At 54.5% G+C, this 23,529-nt stretch overlaps 2 protein-coding genes across 4 annotated transcripts in view; one reads left to right on the top strand and one right to left on the bottom strand.

Moving 5' to 3' along the window:
- DNAJC27 (DnaJ heat shock protein family (Hsp40) member C27) lies at positions 1 to 8,366 on the bottom strand. 2 transcript variants are annotated; one of them, XM_062618604.1, is made up of 7 exons: positions 8,093 to 8,366; positions 6,745 to 6,827; positions 6,117 to 6,186; positions 5,017 to 5,181; positions 4,453 to 4,575; positions 3,742 to 3,902; positions 1 to 2,440 (listed from the first exon to the last, which is right to left on the bottom strand). In XM_062618604.1, exons 1-7 carry the CDS (start codon positions 8,177 to 8,179, stop codon positions 2,308 to 2,310), a joined length of 822 nt encoding a protein of 273 aa, XP_062474588.1. In that variant the 5' UTR covers positions 8,180 to 8,366; the 3' UTR covers positions 1 to 2,307. The 2 variants fall into 2 exon arrangements, with proteins under 2 accessions (XP_062474588.1, XP_062474589.1); XM_062618605.1 differs by lacking the exon at positions 8,093 to 8,366 and adding an exon at positions 7,279 to 7,659.
- A 7,863-nt stretch (positions 8,367 to 16,229) lies between these two features.
- EFR3B (EFR3 homolog B) overlaps positions 16,230 to 23,529 on the top strand; it is a 40,622-nt gene continuing 33,322 nt past the window's right edge. Inside the window, exon 1 of one of the 2 annotated variants that reach the window (XM_062618613.1) lies at positions 16,230 to 16,343. In XM_062618613.1, the coding sequence (XP_062474597.1) occupies positions 16,337 to 16,343 (7 nt within the window). In that variant the 5' untranslated portion in view covers positions 16,230 to 16,336. Of the gene's footprint in view, positions 16,344 to 17,462; positions 17,612 to 23,529 lie in introns of those variants that run through there. The other variant, XM_062618614.1, reaches the window with a different exon arrangement.

Genomic DNA, 23,529 nt, shown 5'->3' on the forward strand with positions numbered 1-23,529 from the left:
TTTGTTCCAAAGGGGGGGTTTAATTTATAAAAATAACACAACTCAGAAGGTCACTGACATGGCTTGATGTGACATGCATGTGTAATGGTCTCCAAAGGTCCAGTCAGCTCTGTAAACAGACAGCAGAAACCCCAAGACTAACAGGCAGAGTCACCTGAGGAGCAAATAGGAGCGACCATGCATAGCACAAAAGACCTGGAGAGCCCCTGAGCAGCAGGAAGCCTTTAAACCACTCCAGGCACTGAGATCTCACCCTCGAAATGAAGTGCACCATTCAGCAAAAGGATTATTTACCTTTCTCAATGGGGGAAAAAAATACAGAGAAATAGGTCTGAAGCCAGTATTAAGTGGTTTCCTCCACCAGACAAGCAGGGAGGTTTCCAGTGAACTCCAGAGCATTACAAAATGTGTGGAACGAGACCCTGTCAGCGTAACTTGCCACAGCTGCAGTGCCTGCCCTGCTGACCTCCCCCAGTCCAGCTTTTTATGCATCTAGGAGAGGGAAAATGGAGCTATTTTAAACATTAATCTCTTGTAGTAACATATCCCCTTGGTCATTTTTACACTGGAGGAGCAAAAAGTGTTTCCCAGCAGGATAGCTTACTTCTTCCCAACGCCAGAAACCAGAGCAAGAGCAAAATGATACTGGCTTTAAAGTCCATTAATGTTTGCTGTCAAAAAGTGTGTGTGGGATCTACTGTTGATTTCTGATGTATTTTGAAGGGGAAACACAGAAAAGCTGCCTTGAAGTGGAAAAAAACAAACCAAAACATATTGCACTGACCACAGGAGAAAACACTTGAACAGGGTATCTGTGGGGTGAGGTAAGGACACACATAGACACACTGAGTGACTTTCATTTCATGGCTTTGTGTCCTGACCATACCTGCCAAGCTCATGCGGCAGCAAGGAGATAAAACTGGGTCCTGAAAAAAACACTGAAGCCCAAGGAATCTCCCATTTGGTCTCTCCTAAGAGCCTGGCAGCCTTCACAGCTCTCACCTCCCTCAGGATCACAGCAGCCGGGTCTCAAGCCTCTGCAAGCCCTTATTGGGGTGACCAGCAATGCTCCCATCTAAATCAACAAGACTATTCAAATCAAACAGCAGCTGTGACAACAAGGGGGCAACCTGCACCTACCTGCTGATCGGCAACCTGTAAGACAACCAGCAAAGCAGGGTGATATGCTACTGTGAGAAGAGAGGGTTGGGGGAGGACACAGCCCTTCCACCCCTCACTTAACATGAGAGTGACATGATGCCAAGTGAGCAGGCAGCTTGCAGACACCCACACAGCTCTGCAGTGTGGGTGAAGCTCAGGAGATGAAGTTGGCCAAGGGGAGGAAGGGCAGAGCTGACAGGCAACCAAGTGGAGGGTGAACTGCCTCCCCCTTGGGGTGGAACTCTCCTCCTGCCTGCAAATACCCAGGACCACCCACAGCTGAGGACAGTCACCCATAGGAGGTGGTGGCACCTACCCAGAGCTCGCTGGCATGGTGTGAACAGAGGGATGGGAGAGAGGGAGCAGTTGCTTGAGGAAGAGCCTTAGGGGCTCTTCCTGAGGAGTTGAGCTCAGGGAGGTGGAAGGACACAGTGGCAGGAGACTCTGTGTTGTGTGGTAAGTAGGTGGAAGAGCTCCAGTCCAGCCAAAGGGACTGTCCTTGGCACCACAACAGCTTGGGGAGGAAGGGGAAAAGGACACTCTGGGAGCCAGTTTCTCCCTGCAGTAAGCAGGAGCAACCTGCCCTTCTCCTCACTGTCAAAAGCAGTACTGTTGGATGTCAGCTGGCAGAAGACAGCTTTGCCCAGGATGCTGAAGCGCCCTAGTGCTTGGCAAGTGCATCCCAACACTTCCAACCTTGCAGAGGTGGCTCTAGGAGAACCCACGACTGACAATTCACTGCTCTCCTGGGCATCCTCCTAGGTATCCTCCACCCATGACACTGATGCTTTCAAATCAGATCTCTGCCCCTGCTGCATCCACAGCTTAGTCACGCACCCAAACTTCTCCATGGCTGGTAACTCCCTTGAGGTGTAACACAGTAGAGAAGGTGGGAACCTCACTGTTTTCAGCACTTACACCAACCACAACCTGGGGCCATGGATGCAGGGAGGGCTCTGGGGTGCCTCTGCCCTCCTCAGCACTCTGCCCCTTTCCAGCACATCGCAAGGGTGCTACAGCTGATGCAGTCCTGCTGCCACGGCTGGTGCTGGGAGAGCCCGCGTCCATGCCAGAAGTAAGCAGGAGGAGGAAAGAGGTGCCCCATGGGAAGAGGGGAAAGTTTCCAGCTCTGAGCAGCTCTGTTCCCTACTTGATGTTCTTGAGAAGCGCAGTCCGGGCATTCACCACTGCTTTGAAGGCATCCTCACTGCCAGGAGCCACACACTTATCAGGATGGAGCAGCACAGCCAGCTTCCGATAGGCTTTGTTCACTTCATCCCTAGGAGACAGGGCAAAAGTGAGGAGACCCACATGACACACAGCCGGGCTCAGCCTTGTCTCTGCTGGCAGAGCACAGCAGGACCAGGAGCTCCCCTGGTGCTCAACAGCCCTGTGGAGATGCTTTTGAACCTTTCCCTGAATGGCACTAAAGACCTCTGGGCTTTTGAGCTGTTGCTATGAAGAAAGAGCTGCAGAGAAGCACACAGGGCACTTCTTGCTGTGGCTTGAGCAGAGGATGGGCAGCACTCCTCTCCTGGGGCAGATACACCCCCTCCACCACGGGACTATGTGAGCACAAACGCTCCCATCATGCCAGACATGTGCCTGTGACACATGTCCTGGTGTGCTGAGCCTCTGGCACCAGGAAAGCAGAAAGCTGGGAGACAGCGTGGGGGCACATGCACCCTGACTCAGCTTCACATCAAACCGCCTACACGCTCTGGGCGAAGGCATTGCACATCATTTCAGCCCTTTAAGCCTTGGGTGTCTGGTCCAAGGCAGACAGCTCCAGCTGCAGGCTGTGGAGAGAGGAGAGCACAAACTGTCCTGCAGAGCTGCTGATCTCTCCTCATGGATGACAGGGGGCTGGAGGAGTGGTTAGATTTAACATCTACATTTCAGAGAGCCAACAGGAGGAACTGTGAGTCCTGAACGATATGTTATCCCCAGATCTCCTCTCTAGTCCCACTGCATGGAGTACACAAGGGTAGTCCTCATGTTTCTGAGAGCAAGGCATAGCTCTGGAAGCTTGTTTCAGCTGCTCAAGTCAAACAGCAGAACTGGGAGATTCAATATCCAAACTCTTACACCGGCAATGACCACTTCCACCTGGGTAGAGGTCCTCTGAGAAAGACAAGAGAAAGCTTGATTTTGGGAGTACCATTTCCAGGTGGAAGAGCTTTTTAATCAATCTCTTCTTGACATGTGGGCAGCAGCCTTTACAGCAGCCCAAAAGCTTCTCCAGACTGGAGAGCAGGGAAAGGAACTGCTCCAAACACATCTGGCAAGGGAGTGACCAGAGATAGTTTGGCCTGAAGGCAGGATGCAGGCCTGAGGTTCTCATGTTCATCATTTCCCCTTTCCTCCAGCCTGGCTTGTCTGTTAAAAGGAAATTTGGTGCTCAGGACCAAGGGGCTCTTTTGCATTGCCTTAATTTTGTGGCTAGATATTTGTGCCCATTTGCTATATAAACCAACATGAGCTTATCAGCAGGTAGGTCACTAAAAGATCACAGATGGCACCAGCCTGCCAGGTCAGAAAGATTACAGACAGCCAGTCAAATGCTGCAATTTTCCTCACCTCGTGGCTCCAGGTTTGACCCCCAGCATGTCCCAGCTGTCCTTGCTGTTGCGGATCCTGCGGATGGCATCTGCCTGCTCTTTGGTGAAGCCAACACCCATGCTGGAAGGCGGGCGCTTCCCGCCGTTGTCACACAGGTCGATGATGGCAGAGTAAAAAGTCTGCAGACACAGGGAGGAGTTAGCAGGAAGGAATGGTCCCCAAAGGTGGTGGCAGTGCATAGATCCCACTGCCCTTGCTGACTGCAGGCTCATCCTCTGAAGCCTGGGGGAGCATTTGTGCGACTGATGAATGTTCAATTCTCACTGCCTGGGCCGTGTGGAGCTGAGACTCCCAGTTTGGAAGGATCCACTCCTTGCAAGGACTGTGGGACAGACTGAGGAGGCTAAGCCCTACATTTATCTCAAACCCACTTAAGAACAGTGCTAGACCTGAGCAGGTGATATAAGCATCTCTGCTTCGTGTTCCCAGTGCAGCAAGTGGGATCATTAGTTCTGAACAACAAAATGCTAGGGGCAGCTCAGGTCTTGGAGGACCAATACTAATCCTGAGCTAAGCAGCTATAGCTTTCTCAGGGCAACATTTCATTGGGAAGACACCTCTGGGGCAAAGCGCCAAAAGGTTTTGTAGGAAACAATTCAGGGGATACCCTGCCATCACATCCCAGCTCAGTGTGGTGTTTGTGCCCTCCCCACCTTCATTACCCCTCACCTGAAACATCTCATTGATTCCTTCTCCTGTTTGTGCTGATGTCTCAAAGTACAGAAAGCCCCGGCTCTCCGCCCAGAGCCGCCCCTCGCTCTCATCCACGCTGCGGTGCTTGGTACTGTCAATCTAGACCAGGAGAAAAGGCAGAGATGAGAGACCAGCCAGGGTATGCAGCGGCAGCTGGAGGAACACAGCTACAAGGATGATCATCTAACAGCAGGTAAGAGGCCTGTCTGTTTGGAGAGGCTGTTTGCTTACCCTGAAGGGATGGAGGCAGCGTGGGAAGAAAACACAGAAAATACAAGTGAAGAGGGCCTTTGAGTTTAGTCCAGAGACAATGTCACCTCTACTTGATCCCTTCCTGACATGTGGCCACCACATTCTCAAAACCCTTCTGAAATGTGGTCTCCAGTGCTCCTCACACACACATCTGGTTCTTAGGTCTTTCCTACAACCTAACATTTCCCTTGCTGTAGCTCAACAGCTTGGGCTCAGGTAGGAACACAACAAGCCCTGAGGGCTGTTGATCAGGACCACACAGCAGCCTGGCTTCCCCCCACAGCCCACCTTGTTCGCACAGACAACGAAGACAATGTTCTCCATGTTTCCATGGGGGCCCAGCTCCTGCTTCATCTCAGCCAGCCACGTGTCCAGTGCATCAAAAGACTCCTTTTGTCCAACATCATAGACCAGGATGACTCCCTGTGTGTCCTTATAAAACTCATTCCTCACCTGTGGGGACAAAGGCAGGGCACGGGCATTGGTGACAGCCAGGATGAGTGCACAGGGCCTGGTAGGTTTGGGTGATCATCATTTACCTGGCACCTATGTGGCTCTCTGACAAAAATCTCATCTCCTCACAAACAGAAGAGTGAATAAAAATGACAGATGGGGAACCCATCTAACACCTTGAGCACACTGCCCTCAGGCCCACCACAACTGTGACCAACCCATAAAAGATTCATCTCCACAAACACACAAAAGCAGAGGCACAACGGCAGACAAGGTGTCAGACCAGCTCCTGGGGAGACTGGAAGGTCTGTGAGCCCACCAAGAGGCTCGCTGGCATGTGTGTAATACCCTGTGTGTCATAGGCTGTGTGTCAGCAGCAGGGCAAAGCAAAGATCCAGGAGCCAGCCACCTGACCTACTGACTACATGTCTAAGCCCAGCTACTGGAGGGACCTGCAACATGTCTCTGTGCATGCAGGTGTGCATAAGGGGGTCTGTACCAGCAGCTGGAGTGGGGCTGCAGCCTCTGTGGCTTGTATGCCCAGTGCCAGCAACTGGGGAGTCCAAAGACCCCCAGGACAGCTGCTAGAATAGTGTTTACAGTCAGCTACAGGACCCATCAACTCTCCCCCTCTGCTCTGCTGAGAACCCCCTTGGAGTACTGACTAGTTCTGCAGCCCCAACACAGGGACTTGAAGCTGCTGGAGTGAGTGCAGAGGAGGCCACAAAGATGCTCCAAGGGCTGGAACACCTCTGCTATGGAGACAGGCTGAGAGAGCTGGGCTTGTTTAGCCTGGAGAAATATATTTTCAAGTTTCCCACCCCCAAACCCAATTGCAGGCAGATCTGAGGAAAGCTGAGGGGTGCCAAACGCTTCTGAGATGGGTCCGCTGAGAGTAGCCTTGTGGTGTGCTCCCAAGGCCAGGTCTGCCTCACCTCATAGAAGAACGGGTGTCCCGCCATGTCAAAGATGTTCACCTTGATCTCTCTGTCTCTGACCTGCACTCTGAAAGAGAAGCGGGAAATGCTTGAGAAAGGATCTTCCTCAGCCCTTGCACAGTCTGTGTCCCCACAGGAACACCCCTTATGGCTGCCAGCCCTCTGCAGAGAAAGAGCTGGGTGATCAGGGACAGAAAAATCATAGAATCAGAATCATTTGGGCTGGAAGGGACCTTAAAGCTCATCCAGTTCCAATCCCTGCCGTGGGCAGGGACACCTTCCACTAGACCAGGTTGCTCCAAGCCCCATCCAACCTGGCTTTAACACTGCCAGAGATGGGGCAGCCACAGCTTCTCTGGGTAACTTAAGCCAGGGCCTCAACATCCTCAGTAAATTCAGTAGGAAGATCTGAGTGCCAGGGCAGAAAAGAACCCCTAGAGCCTTTCATACAAGGTGGATACCACCAGCTCTGGATGTAACATGGTACTGGGCAGCTGTGCTATCAGAGGAATGCTGATTATGCAGATTATTTTACCAATAGGGCAAAAATTCAGATTATGCTGTGGAAACCAAGGAGCCTTGGCAGAGCCAAGCACTTGCTGCTCCTCACCACAAAGGTACGTACTTTGTGACGCCGTAGTCGATGCCGATAGTTGCCAGGTATTTGGAAACGAACCTCTTCTCACAGTAACGCTTTATAATGCAGCTCTGGGTGAAAAGAAAAGGGACCCTCAGCAGGATGGCAGAATAGACCATAATATTCACATTAACATGGATTTTGCTGACAGCCTCCATCAGCTGGATGGCTGCAAAGACATCAACTCTGTCCTAAGTCCCTAAATGAGCTAATTAACCCACAACCAAAGGACCAATGTTTACCAGGAGCAGTTTTCTTTCTGCAAAAAGAAGGGGAAGCCACTGGTTATCAGTTATTCCTTACCTGTTTGCAAACTGGGAGTGCCAAGAACTCTAATTTATTCCCCTACAGAAAACATCCAGCCTGAAGGAGTCGTGTATTTAGGGGGTCCCTCCAGCCCTGGTTCTGCCCCTGACTGGCAGAGATACCGTTTAGTGCAAGCAGAGGAGTTGGCTGCTATCAGCCATCAGGATATAAATGCTGTAAGGATAAATGTCACCTGCAACCTCTTTGCCCATTCACTCTGTTCTGCAAGATCATTCTGGATTTGCTTGCCATCCGTGAGGCATTTGTCTGCCCCAAGGGAGTCCTTGTGCTGTCGGCATTTGTTTAGCAAATGAAAAGAGCAGCACTTCAGAACAGAACCTGGCTGGGAGAAAGAACAACATCTGGAGAAGAGCCGGGTCATCCACCACCGCAGGAGGAAAGGGGGGTCTTGGTGAACCCCTGACTAAAGGTGAGCAGGGCAGGGCTGGGTCAACCCCAGCAACCTCCGGCTGCCCCGAGGAGGGCACTAAGGGCCGGATGCACGCTTCCTGCCCTCAGGCGCTGCACTACGCCTGCTGTGGCTGCAGCACGGTGACGGGGGCTCCCTCTGAAGGGAGCCGACACAGGAACGAGTGCTCCTCAGCTGGCAGATAGCGGAGAAACCCAACCCCACAGAGAGGGATCGCGGGCCGGGCCCTGCCCGCCCATGCCGGTATGGAGGGGCCCGGAAGGGTACCCCGAGCCCCGCACCGGGCCTGCCGCGGGCACGCAGGAGACCACGCAGGGAAGAGGCCGCCACCATGCCACCCACCGCCAACTCCCCGCCCCATTGCCATGCAGCCAATAAACATCGGCGTTACGGCGCGAGGCCCCGCCCCCAGAGCTCTCAAGCAGCCACTCACCCCCACCTCCCGCCTCGCACCGCAGGGCGAAGCCTGCCGTTGATTGGTTCCCGCCGCCGGCACAGCCACCAATCCGAGGCCTCTCTAGCAGCGCAGAAGGCGGCACCCAGCTCGCCATTGGATAACTATCCTGCCCCCACCGCCCACCCACCAATCGCAGCGCCTACCTTGCCCACCTCCGCGTTGCCCATGGAGATGACTTTAACCCGCAGCGACTTGCGCGTTTCCTTCCGCTTGGGCGGATTCGTTTCCATGGCGGGCCGGGGCGGTGTGGGCCGGGCCGGGCCGGGCCGGGCCCTGTTGAGGCGGCTGAAGAAGGGATGGCGGGAGGGATCCAGGGACGGAGGGAGGGAGAGCAGCGGGCCCGGGGCCGCCTCAGCGCTCTGAGCCTCCGCTCACGCGAGACTTCGCTAACCCCCCTCAAACCTCAGGTGGAGGTTCTCGCGAGATTTGGCTCTGGCAGGTGTTGTTAACGTCCCGCAGGGGGCGGTAGTGAGGTGCGGGCGGGGGCATGGATGTGGTGTAGGCCAGGGTGTCAGCCTTACTTCCTTCCCTCTTTCTTTCCTTCCCTCTTCTCTCCCTAACCTACTTGCCTTGCCCTGGGGTTCGGCAGTGAGGTGCCATGTGAAGGGCATCCTGGCCTAGGGCCCCCTTCCCGCCCCGGGCAGCCACCCCCGCACACCTGCCAGGGCCTGTCCTCAGGTACTGCCTTCAGCAGCACGTCCCCAGCCGCTCCAGGGGCTCCAAAGCAGCACCGTATAGCCTAGTATGGTCCTGGGTGTTCCCAGGGCATCCCACTGTCCTTGAAGGCTGAGCTGGAAGGGTCTGTGTGGCCCTGGAGGGCTGCAGGTAGAGCAGTTACATCTCTTGTTGCCCATGACTTGCTGTGGGAGGTGTTTCACCCCAGCCTGGAGCCTCTGTTGCTTCAGCTGTGTCAGTGGAGGATAGAGAATAGGCCAGGTTGGGGAGGTTGGGTGGCCTGCAGCTCACAACCTGGGGGGGGAGTTGGATGGGAGATGCTGTTTTGGTCTTGGTTATGAGCTATTTGGGTTGGTGTTGAATCAGTTCTTGGAGGGGTAAGTGAACCCCCCTAAAGGATGAGCCCCTTGTGAAAAAGGTTCTTAAGGGGAGGATGCTGCTTATTGCTGGGACAGGGGGCCTTTGGTGACACCAGAGCTAGCAGTGGTCCCGTGGTATCTTGGGACAGGGTCTGAGTACAGGGGGCCCATCACTGTGCAGGGGGTAGCCTGCAACAGGGCCATCCATAGGGACCCTTGTAAGTAATGTCCTAATTTGCTTTCTGTAGTCCAGCAAGATTGTATGAAGAAGGGGAACCTTTGCCTCATGCTTTGGACACAGGGTTTTAGGAGGGGATACACAGGTGAGGTTTTTGAGGTCCTCTTTGCAGGGTGGTCACAGCCACCTCTTGGCAGGGCCTGTGTAGTTTGAGCACTTGCTGGCTCTGAGGACTTCACTATCAAGATAGAGATGGATATGGGAGGGGCTTCCTCTGTCCTCAGCTTGGGGAGCCTATGGCCTCCCCCCATACACACATGTCCTGCTGGGAGCACTGGGTGTTGAGAGGCCCTGTCTGGAGGTGGAGGTGGCTGAAGTGGGTGCTGCAGATGTGTGGGGTCACTAATCTGCTATGGACTGGGGACACTGGCTGTTGGTTCTTTATCACCTCTTCTGGCTTTCTCCTGAATGGCAACCAGATGCTGCTTTTTGACAGGTCTGTTACGGGCTGTTTGGGATCTTCTGCCTCATTATCTGGTCTCATAAATCTTTGCCAAAAGAGTCTCGCCATTATCCATCTCTGGGTGTTTTATGGCTCCAGCTCTGTTCTTCATCTTCATGTCACCTTATCTTCAGCTTTGTTCTCCTTTCTTATCTTCGATTTGTTCTTCATCTTCCTGCTGTCTGGTTGCTTGATGAAACCAGGCACATGCCTCTGTGCCAGTTTAAGCTGATACTTTTAACCCTTCCTCCACTGGTCCTATGCACCCTTGATCAGACAATCCTGGTTGTACGGGTGTTACTGTTTTTTACAAATCCATCTGGAAGCTGATGTGGTGAATTTGGCTTTTTCTCCTCCTTGGGATGCTACTGGGGACATCTCTGGGCAGCTCTTCACCTTGTCCCCCCTTGCAAGCCATCAGGGATCCTACCCACTCAGCAGTAGCGTGGGAACGGGCTTGTAATTCCCACTGCCATGCAGGAGTCAAACGTTGTCCTGCCCTGATCCCAGCGGTGTTAGGGAGATGAAGTGAAGGTTTTCTTTGGGCATTTCTTTCTGGGTCAAGTGTGTCCTTTAGTTTGTTTGGAAAAGAGGAGAAAGGAAGAAGGTAATTTATTTCGTCTCTGTTATGCTATCATATATAAAGCCCCCTGTGGGGTTTTGTCTGGGCTGGGAGGAACAGAGCCCCTCTGTGCTTGGACAGGAGGGTGAGGGGGATATATTAGCACTGTGCTGATTTCTTCACTGAGTTTGGGCAGTGAAAGGGCTTACAGCAGCCCTGCTGACTTGTAGGTTTGGGATATGGCAGACACCAGACCAGCAGCTTTAGGGATAAACAATTTCAATCTCTAAATAACAGTACAGTTATAAATACAGATCAGTAGTGCAATTATCCAGGTCATAATGACAACAAATCCTGTAATTCACTAATGCAGAACTGGACTTAATATCTGAGCATGCAAAGACTGACATGGCGGCAGATACCAGGCAGGCAGGGAGCAGGGCATGGCTTCTTCTCCATACAGGAAACTTGGACCAGCCTGAGGAATCCCAAATTCCCTGATAGAACCATCATTTTTAATTGTTGTGTTGCAGAAGCACCATCTGGGCTTGTTAACCTCTCGTCACCTCCCACCTCCATTCTATGTCTGTGCCAGTTCTGTCTTTCGTATGCACAGGGTCTGGAAATAATGTATGAGGCAGAGCTAGCCTTGCATTTCATCCCTTATTTGGTAGGGGAAAAGGTTATTGTCTTGTCATGGTGGTATAAGGCCAAGACCCACCTCTATCCCTGGGGGTGTCAGACTGAAACCAAAGTACTAATATGTACTGAGGTAACTGAAATTTGGTGGCCTTCTATGATGGGGCCACACTGTTGGTGGATAAGGGAACAGTGACTGAAGTCATCTTCCTGGACTTGTGAATAGCATTTGACACTGTCTCACATGACATGCTTGTCTCTAAATTGGAGAGGTATGTATATGATGGATGGACCACTTGGTGGATAAGGAATTGGCTAGATGGTCACACTCAAAGAGCTGTGGTCAACAGCTCAGTGTCCAAGTGGAGACCAGTTACAAGTGGTGTTCCTCAGGGGTCGGTGTTGGAATGGATCCTATTCAACATCTTTGTCATGACATGGACAGTGGGATCAAGGGCACCCTCAGCAAGTTTGCTGATGACACTGAGCTATGTGGTACGATTGACATGCTGGAGGGATGTAATCCAGAGGGACATGGACAGGCTGGACAGGTGGGACAGTGCAAACCTCATGGAGTTCGACAAGGCCGAGGGCAAGGTTCTGCACATGGCTCAGGGCAGTCTCAAGCACACATAAGGCTGGGCAGAGACTGGATTGAGAGCAGCCCTGAGGAGAGAGACTTGGGGATGTTGGTCAATGCGAAGCGCACCATGACCCAGCTGTGTGTGCTTGAGCCCAGAAACCAACCGTGTCCTGGGATGCATCACCAGCAGGTCAAGGGAGGGGATTCTCCCCCTCTGCTCCACCCTGATGAGACCCCTCCCCACTCTGCAGTCCTGTGTCCAGCTGTGGGGCCCAACATAAGAAGGATGTGGAGCTATTGGAGTGAGTCCAGAGGCGGCCACAAGGATGCTCCAAGGGTTGGAGCACCTCTGCTATAGAGACAGGCTGAGAGAGATGGGCTTGTTCAGCCTGGAGAAGAGAAGGCACCAGGGAGACCATATCCCCAAGTTCCAGTATTTAAAGGATAGCTGCAAAGACAGAGATTCCCTTTTTGCAAGGGGTCCCATGGAAAAGACAGGGGGTGATTGGCAAAAGTTACTCTGGGGGAGATTCTGGTTGGATGCTTTCACTATGACGAAGGACAATTTTTCACTATGAGAACAGTCAGCTGTTGGAATAATCTCCTCAGGGAAGTGGTGACTCTGCAGCACTGGACCCTGTTAAAACTCATCTAGACAGGTGCTAGGACATCTAGACTAGGTCATGTTTTGCAAAGAAAGGTTGGACCAGATGATCCCTGAAGTCCCTTCCAACCTGGGATTGTAGGATTCTCTGTGACACTGCTATCAGCAGAAGCTAGCTCCATGTCAGCCCAGAGCATCAAGGAGATGTGTCTCAGGCTCAGGTGACCTGTTGATTTGCCTGCAGTGTTTTCTGGACCTGGGGTATCTCGGGATGATACCCTTGGAAACACCAGTGTTCCCAGCAGAGATAACCACAGATGCACTCCTTGCAGCCCCTGGCTTTTCAGTGGAGCTTCTCCATGGACTGCTGCTGCAAGTGAGCCACATGCAGGCAGCATCACCTTGCGCTGTGACAGGTCCTCGTTCCTCCTGTGCCACACATGTGCAAGAAATGGATCCTTGTGCAAGAAGTAACACAGAGACTTGTGAGAGGTGGCACGCTCCATGTGTCAGGGCATAGGAAGAGCCCATCCCTGAGAATCATGCAGTGACATGGCTGGCACCAGAGTGGACACAGGTGTGTGCGTGAGCTGGAGCAAACACCCTAAGGCCAGGTGCTGGTATGTAGGAGCAGCTGTGGGAGTAGCCCGGGTTTTGGTTCCATCCCGGGTGGGTGGCTGGAGGAGGGATGCACGGCTCAGTGGTGAAGACCCTGCTGCAGTTGCTGCAGTTGCTGCAGCAGCTCTGTGGCCATGGAAACAGCTGCAGGAGAGCAGGGGGGATGCGAGGAAGGAGGGAGCAGATGGACCAGGGATGGACGTGTCTAACAAAGGAGGTGCCCATGGTGAGCAGCTCCATGCTGTCCCACCGGTGTGATTGTCACAGTTCTGGCTGCTTCCATGTTGCTGCCTTCCCCCTGTGCCCACCATCCAGCTTCCCTTGAGCCATCCCAGAGAGGGATCCCAGGGCTCAGTGGCCAGTCTTGGTGCCCCATGTACCCACCCTGTCCACCATGCTGAGCTCCACACAACATTCCTGAGCCCTAAGCAGGGACACATCCATGTGTCCCCAGAGCATCCCAGGCCACGAGTGATTCAGCAGCCCCCTTAGCTGCTGGAGAGATGAGGGGGAGTGTGCTTTGATCCCTCTGGGCAAGGCCAAAGCATGTTGGTGTCCCTTTTGTGGCGATGACAGGTAGGGGCTATGGGGCAGCAGTGGTGATGGGCAGATTTTAACTGTACACGTTGTCTTACACCATGAATCAGGAGGAACCACGTGCTAAGGGTAGCCTCAACCTCCTCGCCAACCACTGTGGATCCATCCTGACCCTGGGCAGGGATTCCCATGTCCTTCCTTGCTCTTTGAGGGCAGTGATTATGCTGGGCTTTGCCAGTGGCAACAACTTTTGGGTTTCAAACCAGCCCTACGTGGTTTGGGTGTGGGCCAGGTGGGGGGGGTGTGGGGGTCAGGGATTGTTGATGATGGTGGTTTTGGTGCTGGCTGGCCCCAGATCTCTTCTCCTTGGCTGCCCTGCAGCACCATCCTGATAACTGCTGTGTCCGATGGCCTTGCAAATCCCTGTGAGCAAGGGGATGAGGGCTTCTGAGCTGGGAGGGATTTGCCATGTCTGTTTCAGATCCTTCCCTCATCATCAGATTTTACTCTGAGGCTTTTAATCCACAATAAAAAGGACTTTATGACTGCTTCTGAATCTGGACCTGACCAGAGATGCTCAGGAGCCCATCCCTTGGCTGTGGCTGCTGCCATGTCCCCCTTGAAAGCCCCGCAGTCCCTTGGGAACATGACTTGTCATGCGGCTGCTCTGCCACCCGGGGAATCAGCAACCAAATTAACTTCCCAAATGTTTTAATTAAAACGTCATTTTCCTGCGAAGAGGATTGTGAGGCACCAGCTATTGCCTAATTAGACGATCCAGCCCGGGGGGCTTTGCTGTGTGGGAAGAGATGCAGCAAAAAGCCCAGGGAGGAGGAGATCTCCAGCATACTGGTGCCAGCACCTCCCTGGTCCCCTGTCCCTCCCTGGTCGAAGTACCCTGTCACCTCGAGCCTTATCCCCAGCCATGTCCAGGGGCAGCATCTTTTCTTCACTGTGTCACTCATGCTTGTAATGGAGTCTGGCACAGGAAGGGCTCAGGTTTTGCAGTGGTGTCAGTCTTGCCATACGTGGGACATGCTGTGGCTGTGGGGCAGCTGTGGGAGGTACATGCGGCTCCAGGGCATGACAGGCTCCAGCACAAAGTCTCTGTGTTGGTCTGTACAGCAGGGAATAGAGATGGGATGGGTCCAAATGGTGGGATGTAAAGGAGAAGAGCTGGTGCTGTGCCTTGATGTGCTGTGCCATGGCCTTGGGATTCTCTGCCGTGCTGGGCATTGCTGTGTAGTACTCTGCAGTGACACACTGCATTGTGTCATGCAGTGCTGTGCCATGGTGTGTGGCTTATGCCAAACTATGCCAGATTTCCTGTGGCAGGCTGTGCTGTGCTGAAACATGCTGTGCCACAACGTAGTGTGCCGTGAAACACCATGTTGAGTCAGGCTGTGTGATATTGTGCTGCGCTGTGCTATGCTTCTTCCCTATCCTCCCTGCTTGGGGTGTTGGGCAGGCTGGCATCCCACACTGGCATTTGTGGTCTCAAGTGGGAGTTACAGGTTTTGGGAGGTGACAACAACAATGGCACAGCCAGGTGAAATGTGGGAAGTGATCAGTGCTAACCTCCATGGCCCGCAGCTATGCACTTGCACACTGGGAACACCAGGGCAGTGCCTGTGGTGCGGCCAGAGCTGCCAGAGCCTGGACAGGTTGGCTCCCTGCCTCAGTTTCCCCTTCAGCAGCAGGGCATGGCTGCATTGTTTCGCTGCTGCTCAGGGCACTGCAGCAGTAATGAAAACTGAAAGCACCTCGGGGAGGAATTGTCCTTGCTCTGCACCTCCTCCAAGTGCTCCCAGGGCTTTCCCTGGTGTCCCTGCCTCCCCAGGCCTGTCCAAGCTTCCCCATCTTGCTCTCCGGGACTTTCTAGAAGCAGCCAAGCTGACCCAGATCTGTCTGCAGCCCTCATTGCTGGCAGCAGGAGCACACTTCTGTATTTCAGGAGCCTGGCAGAGCTCCCACCTGGCTGGGTAGAGCAGGAAAAGGCTGCAATGTTCACGGTTGTCTCTCAGGAGGCTGCAGATGCCCAGGCCAGTGCTTGATGGGGCTGGCAGTGGGATAGGAGGATCACCTGCCTTGTTTCTTCCCCATGGGGGAAAGCAGCTGGGTGCAACACTCCAAGGGATGCATTCCCGGGATAATAGGTGTGAATGGTGACCATGGGGCACTGCAAGCTCTGGAAGGAAACCTCTCTGCTAGGATTTGGGGTCACAGAACCACAGAACAGTTCTCCAGGTGGGGTCTCACCAGAGCAGAAGGGGAGAATCCCCTCCCTCGACCTGCTGGTCACACTGCTGATGATGCAGCCCAGGACACGGTTGGTTTCTGGGCTCAAGCACACACGGCTGGGTCATGGGGAGCTTCTCATCAACCAACACACCCAAGTCCTTCTCCTCAGGGCTGCTCTCAATCCAGTCTCTTCTCAGCCTGTGTTTGTGCTTGGGACTGCCCCAACCCATGTGCAGGACCTTGCCCTTGGCCTTATTGAACTCCGTGAGGTTTGCACTGTCCCACCTCTCCAGTCTGTCCATGGCCCTCTGGATGGCATCCCTTCCTTCCAGGGTGCTGATGCCCCACACAACTTGGTGTCACTGGCAAACTTGCTGAGGCCAATCCCACAGTCCATGTCGTGACAAAGATGTTGAGCAGCGTCAGTTCCAACACCTGCCGCTGACGGACACCACTCATCACTCGGTCTCCATGGACGGGACTCGGGTTTGTACCCCATCAAGGGCAGGATGCTCAGGGCATCCCTGGTGTGTTACCGATGCCGGCTCGTTGGAGACCCGCTGCCGGGTGTGGAACGAGGCACGGGCAGGTTGCCCTGTGGCGGTGGGGCTGGGGGGTGCCGGGCGGGGGAACGGCGGGGATGCAGAGGAGGTACCGCGCTCAGGGCCCGGGGCCGGTGCCGCAGGGGCCGGGCCGGGCCGGGCCGTTCAGTGCCGGGCGGTTGCTGCGGCCGGGCCGGCGGGAGGAGCCACAGCCGCGGTGCCGCCCCCCGGTGCCGCCCCCGGCCGGCGCCGCTCGGTGGGGCAGAGCCGGGCCGGGCACCGCCGCTTGTATCCGCGCCGGGCAGCGCCGCGTCGCGCCGAGCCACGCCGGGCCGGCGGCAGCGGCCATGTACGGTGAGTGCCCGCGGGGGGCGAGCTCGGCGGGGCGGTGCTGGTGGGCCGGGGCCGTGCGTGCCCCCCGCTTCGCGGGGACTTGGGCTCGTCCCCGCCCCGGGGCAGGGCTGTGCGTCCCCCGAGGCCCGGTTAGGGGCTCTCCCGTTCCGGGGCAGGGGGACCTCATTGTTTGCAGGGCTGTGCGCCCCCCACTTACTGGGGGGTGATTCCTCTTGGGGGTGGGGGGCGTCTCTAACCTATTTAGCACCGTGCACCCGTCGTTTACCGGGGTGATCGTTCTTTGTGTTTGAGCGGACCGTTGTCATTTGCATGGCAGTGCACACCCTAAGTTACTGGGGGGGTCACCCGCCTCTTTGGGTTTGGGGCAACCTTGGTCCTAATATAGACCTATGCATCTCTGTAGGTACTGGAGGTGACCCCTCTTTGGGTTTCGGGGGACCTGGGTCTTTTGCAGAGCTGTGCATCCTCCCAGTTTCTGCAGGGTGTCACCTCTTTGGGGTCTGGGACACACGCTATGGTCCCATAAAGGGCTGCAAACGCATTCTCTGTCACTGGGGCATTTTCCTTGGGCGCCAGCTCCCCAGGCATGGGAACACCTTGCTTCTCTGAGAGCCAGTGACCCCCATACTGCTTGCGATCACCCAGCCCATGGCATAGGCAAGCCTTGGGTCCTGTATAGGGCTCTTCAGCTCCACCTGGTTATTTGGGAAGTGTGTGGGGGGAAGGTTTAGGATGTCACTCCTCACCAGACTGGGAGACCCTGGCCCTATATCCAGCCACCTCCTTGCAGTGGTGGGGAGCTGCCAGGTCCTTGGTGTAGAGCAGACCCCATCCCCATCTGGGCCCATTCACCTTGAGCTGTTTGGGGTTTGCTGCCCCCCTGGTGTCCCCGTGCCGTGCTGTTACTGTTGTCACCACTCTGTGCAGTTTGGGCATATGGGGTCCCCCGTGCATGGCAGGGTGATAGTGGGTGTGTAATGGGGAGCAGCTGGTGGAGCAGCTGGCGGCCCCCCCGGCCGGGACAGAGGCGCATTAAGCTGCTGGGAGCTTTTGGGAAGGGCGGGGGGTGGCCGGGTGGCTCTTAAATCCTCACCACCCGCTGCCCGAGCATCCTTCCCAGGGCTGTCAGTGCTGTGCAAGGGGCACAAGGAGGGAGCCTCTGGCCAGTGCCCTTCCTGGGGGGGGGCTCCCAGCCCGCCGAGGGCTGTGAGGTCACCTCGGTGCTGTTGGCTGCGCCCCCTTCTCTGCGAGGTGCTCTGGTGCCAGGGGTGAGTGCACAGCGGGATGTGGCAGGAGGGAGATGGGTGGGCAGGGTGACAACCCCCCGGGTGATGGGGTATTCATGTGGGGGCTCAGTGGGGCCCCTCTCTCACGCAGATAGGAGGTCGTGAGATGCACTGGGATGTCGGAGCTGGTGGGCTTGGGGAGCGCAGCTCTTTCTAGTGGGGTTGGGATGGAAGAAAGCTGAGGCAGGATGCAAGGGTTTCATTTCTTGTTCCTTTCCTCTCTGCCTCACGGTGCTGACTCCTCCGTGGCCTCCGTTGAGTCATTCAGGTCTTTTAGCTGGTATTTTTCCACCCGCAAAACGAGGGGGATGCCTCCCTCCTTTCCTTGGCTGCGCAGCCTGCGAGGAGCCTGCTGCATGCCCTGGAGACATGGTCCCCCACGGCCCCCCATGCGGGGGTTCTCTCACCTGCTCCCACCACAGCGCCCCTCTGTCTGGTGTAGGATGATTGGTGATGCTTTCCTAGCAGGACAGCAAGTCGCAGTGCCCAAACACTCTGGCCGGTGCCCTTTCCCTCTCTCTTGCTCAGGGCTTTTGCATCCAATGGAGCTTGGGATGATTTTGGCCGCGGGGGGGGGGGGGGGGGGGGTGTGTGTATGTGAGTGTGTGTTCTTTTGGCTGCTGGCAAACAGGAATTTGCAGGGAGCTGTTGTCATCATCCCCACAATTTGCAGCAACCTGGAGCAGGTGGTAACCTCTGCTGAGGCGCTGCAGTGCACCCCAGCCCCTCCACAGCCCTGGGGGAGAGCTGAGCCATGGGACCCCAAACGCCCCACCAGCCCCCCTGATGTCACTTTAATGATCTGTCCTGAGGAGTGTGATATGCTCTGGTTGTCCCCTGGGACCGTGGCTGCATGGCCAGCCTGTCTTGCCAATGGAGAATGCCACGTTGGACCATGGCTCCTCTTACCCGCAGGTGAACCCTCTGCTAGCATCTTAGGGAAGCCCCTGCTCCAGAATACCCAGTGTCTCCTTAGGGTGGGAAGGGCAAAGCATCTCTGGGGATCTGAATGTGACTTTGAGGACAAAAGCCAGGCTGTCCCTTCCCTGGTAGTGCTCCTGGCCAGGCACTGCTGTTGCTTGTGATCCTGGAAAGCATCCAGGAGCTGGAAAGCTCTGTGGGATACTTCAGATGAAAGTTGCATTAGGAATGCACAGGATTATCGGTATCTTTTTAATCTCTCTTTTAATTGTCTCTTGGCCTGGGCAGAAGGGTTAGATGGGTGAGCAGGGATGATTTTTTCTCCATGAACAGAACAAAGCAGTGGAGGACACTTGTTCATGATGGGGGAGAACCACTGCCTCCCTGGGAGGTGGTCAGAGGGGCAGCATGGGGGGCACAAGCCACCCTCCTGTCCTTCACATCCCCTCTAATCCTGCAGTACTGGCACCTCACACTAGGCTGGTGTTTGTGTGTGCAGGGCAAGAGCGGTGTGCTTGGCATGGCTGTACCTCCACCCGTGTCTTGTGGTGTGATGTTGTGGTGGTGGCCATGCACGTGGAGCGGGGTTACTGAGGATCATGTGCCTGGTTTCAGCCCAGGTTCAGTTACCTTTTGTGGTCACCAGTGAAAATGCGGGAGCCAAGGTTTGACCACCCTGCTGGGTGGCTGGAGTTGTGCAAACTGCAGTTTTGTGAGCTGAGCCTTCAGGTCAGTGTTCCCATCTCTGATGGGAGCCCTGTCCTGAGCTAGGCTCAAGGATTAGCTGCGCCACAGGAGATTTAGCACCATGGGAACTGGGGTACTGTGATCAAGCTTTGGCTGTCAAGAGAACACAGTTGCCCCATGCTCAGGGGCTGTGCCATGGCCCTGGCTGCAGGAGAAGCCCAGTGCTTTGTGTACTCAGCTGCCAGCAACCTTCCCGCGTCTCCAGGAGGCTGGGCTTTAATTCAGAAATATGTGCAAAAGGCAGGGCGAGCTCCTTGGACTGAAAACACTCCAGGAGCAGGGGCAGGGCTGTAGGGAGATCATAGCGGGGAGAAAGGAAGCTGCGGAGATGGGATGGGGTTATGTTTCCATGGGGGCTTCCCACTGAGGCTTGTCTTCAAGACCCCTGCCATGCTTTTGGCACTGATGAGAAGGCAGCATGCGTCAAAGCAGCATCAGCAAGTCTCTGGGAGCTGTATCCCAACTGTCCGGCCCCGCAGCCACTCACCACAGTTTGTTTCCTCTGTGCTTCCTCGCTTTGCTTTCTGGTAGCCGGCACGAGCTGTCTCCTCCCACATCAGCAGAGCTGGAAATAGAGAAGGTTCCCTTTTCTTTCTCTTGGCAGCAGCTGGAGCAGGGGAAATGAGGTTTTTCGGGTACCCAGGGAGGAGGTGGTGTCGGTGGTGGGTGCCAGCAAGGTCCCTGTGAGCTGTCTGAGTGCCACTGAGTCACAGCCAGCAGCCGCGCGAGCGGATGGGTTTTGCGCTAAATAAATAGCACTTGGTGGGACTGGATGGCTCAGCAGGGGAATGTGAAATGCAATTAAACTGCTTTTTTCTTTTTTTTTTTTGGCTTTTTTTTTCCTTCTATGCTTTTTTACTAATTGATCTGCAAATTAATTCAGTGCTCGTAAAGGAAAAGGGGCTATTTATGGTGCCGGCAGCACTGGGGGCTTTCCTGAGGCACCCAGCTGCAATTCTCATGCAGGTTTATGTTAAACCTCAATGTCTGTGGCTAAGTCCAGTTTGTTTTTTCCTGGTTCATTTCCAGGTGGTATTGCTGTATCCAGGCAGGATTTGACCCCTGCAATGAATCATATAATCATAGAATCAGAGGGGTTTGGCTTGGAAGGAACCTTAAAGCTCATTTAGTCCACCCCTCCTGCCATAGCCAGGGACACCTTCCACTAGACCAGGTTGCTCAAAGCCCCGTCCAACCTGGCCTTGAACACTGCCAGGGATGGGGCAGCCACAGCTTCCCTGTGAAGATGAGGACTCCTCTGTCTGGAGCAAATGCTAGAGGGGACTGTGCCAGGCCAGGAACTGGCATTGCTCACCTCAAAACTGATCAAGTCTGACCACTTAAGGACTCTGGAAATCGCTTGCACCATCAGAAATCACATGAGAAAACACACTTGCAGAGATGCTCTGCTCTGGGCTGAGCCCTTTGCAGTGCTGTAGCTCTTTTGCTTTGCCTTTTGGATTGGAGTTGCTCGCACTTGGCAGGGAGTGTGAACAGCTCAGATAAGGCTGGAGAGAAAGTGTGTCCCATCACATTTCTGTCTATCTGTAAATGAGGGTGTTCAGTCAGATTTTCTGCCAAAAACTAAAACTGACTGTGGGCTTTAAAGTAGCCTATCTTGGGGAAATAGGAAACAACAGAAATGTATGTGGTCAGCATCTCACAAGTCTCCTTACTGTGTTATTTATTTAATGTGCAAAACTGGACAGAGGGTGTTGCATGGCTATTTTGGTTTTTATTCTCTAAAAACCTTTCAAAATTGCAAGCATTCCCTGTGTTATCATAGAATCACAGAATGGTTTGGGTTTGAAAGGACCTTAAAGCTCATCCAGTTCCAATACCCTGCCACAGGCAGGGACACCTTCCACTAGTCCAGGTTGCTCAAAGCTCTGTGCAGCTTGGCCTTGAACACTGCCAGGGATGGGGCAGCCACAGCTTCTCTGGGAAACCTGTGCCAAGGCCTCTCCACCCTCACAGGGAAGAACTTCTGCCTCAGATCTCATCTCAATCTAACCTCAGTCTCAACCTCCCCCTAAAGCCGTTCCCCCTTGTCCTATCCCTGCAGGCCTTTGTCAAAAGCCCCTCTCCAGCTTTCTTGTCAGCCCCTTTAGGCACTGGAAGCTGCTCTAAGGTCTCCCTGGATCTCTCCTTCTCTTCTCCGGGCTGAACAAGCCCAGCTCTCTCGGGCTGTCTCCATAGCAGAGGTGCTTCAGTCCTCAGAGCATCTTTGTGGCCTCCTCTGGACTTGCTCCAGCAGCTCCACATCCTTCTCATGTTGGGGTCCCAGAGCTGGATGCAGGACTGCAGGAGGGGTCTCACCAGAGCAGAGCAGAGCAGAGGGGTGGAATCCCCTCCCTTGACCTGCTGGTCACGCTGCTGGTGATGCAGCCCAGGACACAGTTGGTTTCTGAGCTCAAGTGCACATTGCTGGGTCATGGGGATCTTCTCGTTGACCAACACTCCTAAGTCCTTCTCCTCAGGGCTGCTCTCAGTCCAGTCTTCCAAGCCTGTGTTTGTGCTTGGTACTGCCCTGACCCACGTGCAGGACCTTGCACAATGTCCTGAGCTATTCTGTTGCACCCATCGCTGCATGGGGCAAGGCCCTTGGCTTGCTAAATGAACCTGGTTCTTAATTAAGGAGTTTTCAGAGGCTGGCCCTGGTGCTGGGTGGACCCTCAGACCCACCAGAGCTTCCACACCTATGTGGTTACATGGTCCAGATGGGACACACCATGTCATTGAGACAACAGGTGAACGCCTCACATTGAGGAGCTCCGTCAAGGCCAGAGTTTGAGTGATTTTCCTCCTATTTATGCTCGTTTTCTCTGCCATGTGTTGTGTAATGAAACTAGGCACCCATTAAGGCGCTTAACTCCCCTTCTCCCCTCATATTGGCACTGCCGGCACGCCAGATATGTAACACAAACCTCACAGCACGCAGCTCAGACCTTAATGGGTGGTTTTCCCTCTGTGTCCGAAAGGGCCGGTGTGGTCTTAATGCTCAAGTCTAATCACTGCTGTGAAATATTAATTAATCTGGCTGCTATTGAAGCTCTGTGTGTGTGCTGTGGTGTCGGAGCGGCAGGCTCAGCCGAGCAGTGGAGTGTGAATAATGGACAGCCAAATCCATTGCTGGTATAAGCTGGCAGCGGGGCTGATTTACATCCCACCACTCACCATGGAGTTGTTAAAGCTAGATTCAGTGCTGGTGTGCCTCAAGCTGTTTGCATTCGGAAAGGGGGTGATGGCAGGGTGTTTGAGCAGATCCAGGCGGGATTCAGACCTGCTGGCACCAGCATGAATTCAACCTCCAGAACAGCTCCCATTTGGGGGGTCCCTGCATGGGACTGGGGGAGCCCCTGCACAGAGCTGTATGCTGGGGCTCTGCATGGATCTGTTTTGCACCCCATGACTGTGGTGCCTGCCCCAGCGAGCCCTGGCTGCGTTGGTGGAAGGGAGGCGAGAGCATCGTGTGGAGATGTGCCAGGGGGAAGCTGTGAATTTAATTGCTGAGCTAAAAGGCTGTGAGGTGACGGCTCCGAGTGGGCTGCAGGCAATGTCTGGGTGAGTTTCCCTCTCCAGCATGCTCCTGTCCATCCTGTTCAGCCACATGAGAAGTACGTCCTGGCAGTGGCAGCCTTGGCTCGCCAGTCCCCAGCGTCTCTGCTCTTCCTTTGCTGTTGGTGCCTTGAACTATTTTGCTGTACTTTCATGCTGGCACCAAGAGACAGAACTGCCTGTGACAAGCCCTCAAAGGTTTGGGTCTTCTGCAATGTCCTCGGAAGTGTCCCTGCTCACAGCTGAGCTGTCAGCTGTTACAACACCCCCACTGCAGATGCTGACTCTTGCCAAAGGACACTCGGATGAGTGGCAATTAATGACTGGGGAAGGGAACAAGCCACAGCCATGCAGCCTGAGCTGTTCAGGAATCATGGAATCACAGGATGGTTTGGGTTGGAATGGATCTTAAAGCTCATCCAGTTTTAACCCCCCTGCCATGGGCAGGGACACCTTCCACTAGACCAGGTTGCTCCAAGCCTCATCCAACCTGGCCTTGAACATTGCCAGAGATGGGGGAGCTACTAACATCAGGACATTGTTCTGATATACAGAGCTGCAAGAGTGAGCTGGGTTTAGCCACTTCCCCAGTTCTTCCTCCCCTGCTAGAGGTGGTAAAGGTCCCACATCTTTTCATAGCTTCTCTTTTCCAACAGCTCTTCTTTGCACTGGGC

Source organism: Pezoporus occidentalis, unplaced genomic scaffold, assembly GCF_034315485.1.
Source record: "Pezoporus occidentalis ecotype Australia unplaced genomic scaffold, CSIRO_AGI_Poc_V1 ctg201, whole genome shotgun sequence".
Classification (NCBI taxonomy): domain Eukaryota; kingdom Metazoa; phylum Chordata; class Aves; order Psittaciformes; family Psittacidae; genus Pezoporus; species Pezoporus occidentalis.

Excerpts from the sequence above, each read along its gene's own strand:
- DNAJC27 (XM_062618604.1), bottom strand. The coding sequence starts at position 8,179 with ATGGAAACGAATCCGCCCAAGCGGAAGGAAACGCGCAAGTCGCTGCGG. Across the intron at positions 6,828-8,092 it reads GCAACGCGGAGGTGGGCAAG|AGCTGCATTATAAAGCGTTA; the intron begins GTAGGCGCTGCG and ends CTTTTCACCCAG. Across the intron at positions 5,182-6,116 it reads GACACCCGTTCTTCTATGAG|GTGAGGAATGAGTTTTATAA; the intron begins GTGAGGCAGACC and ends TTGTCCCCACAG.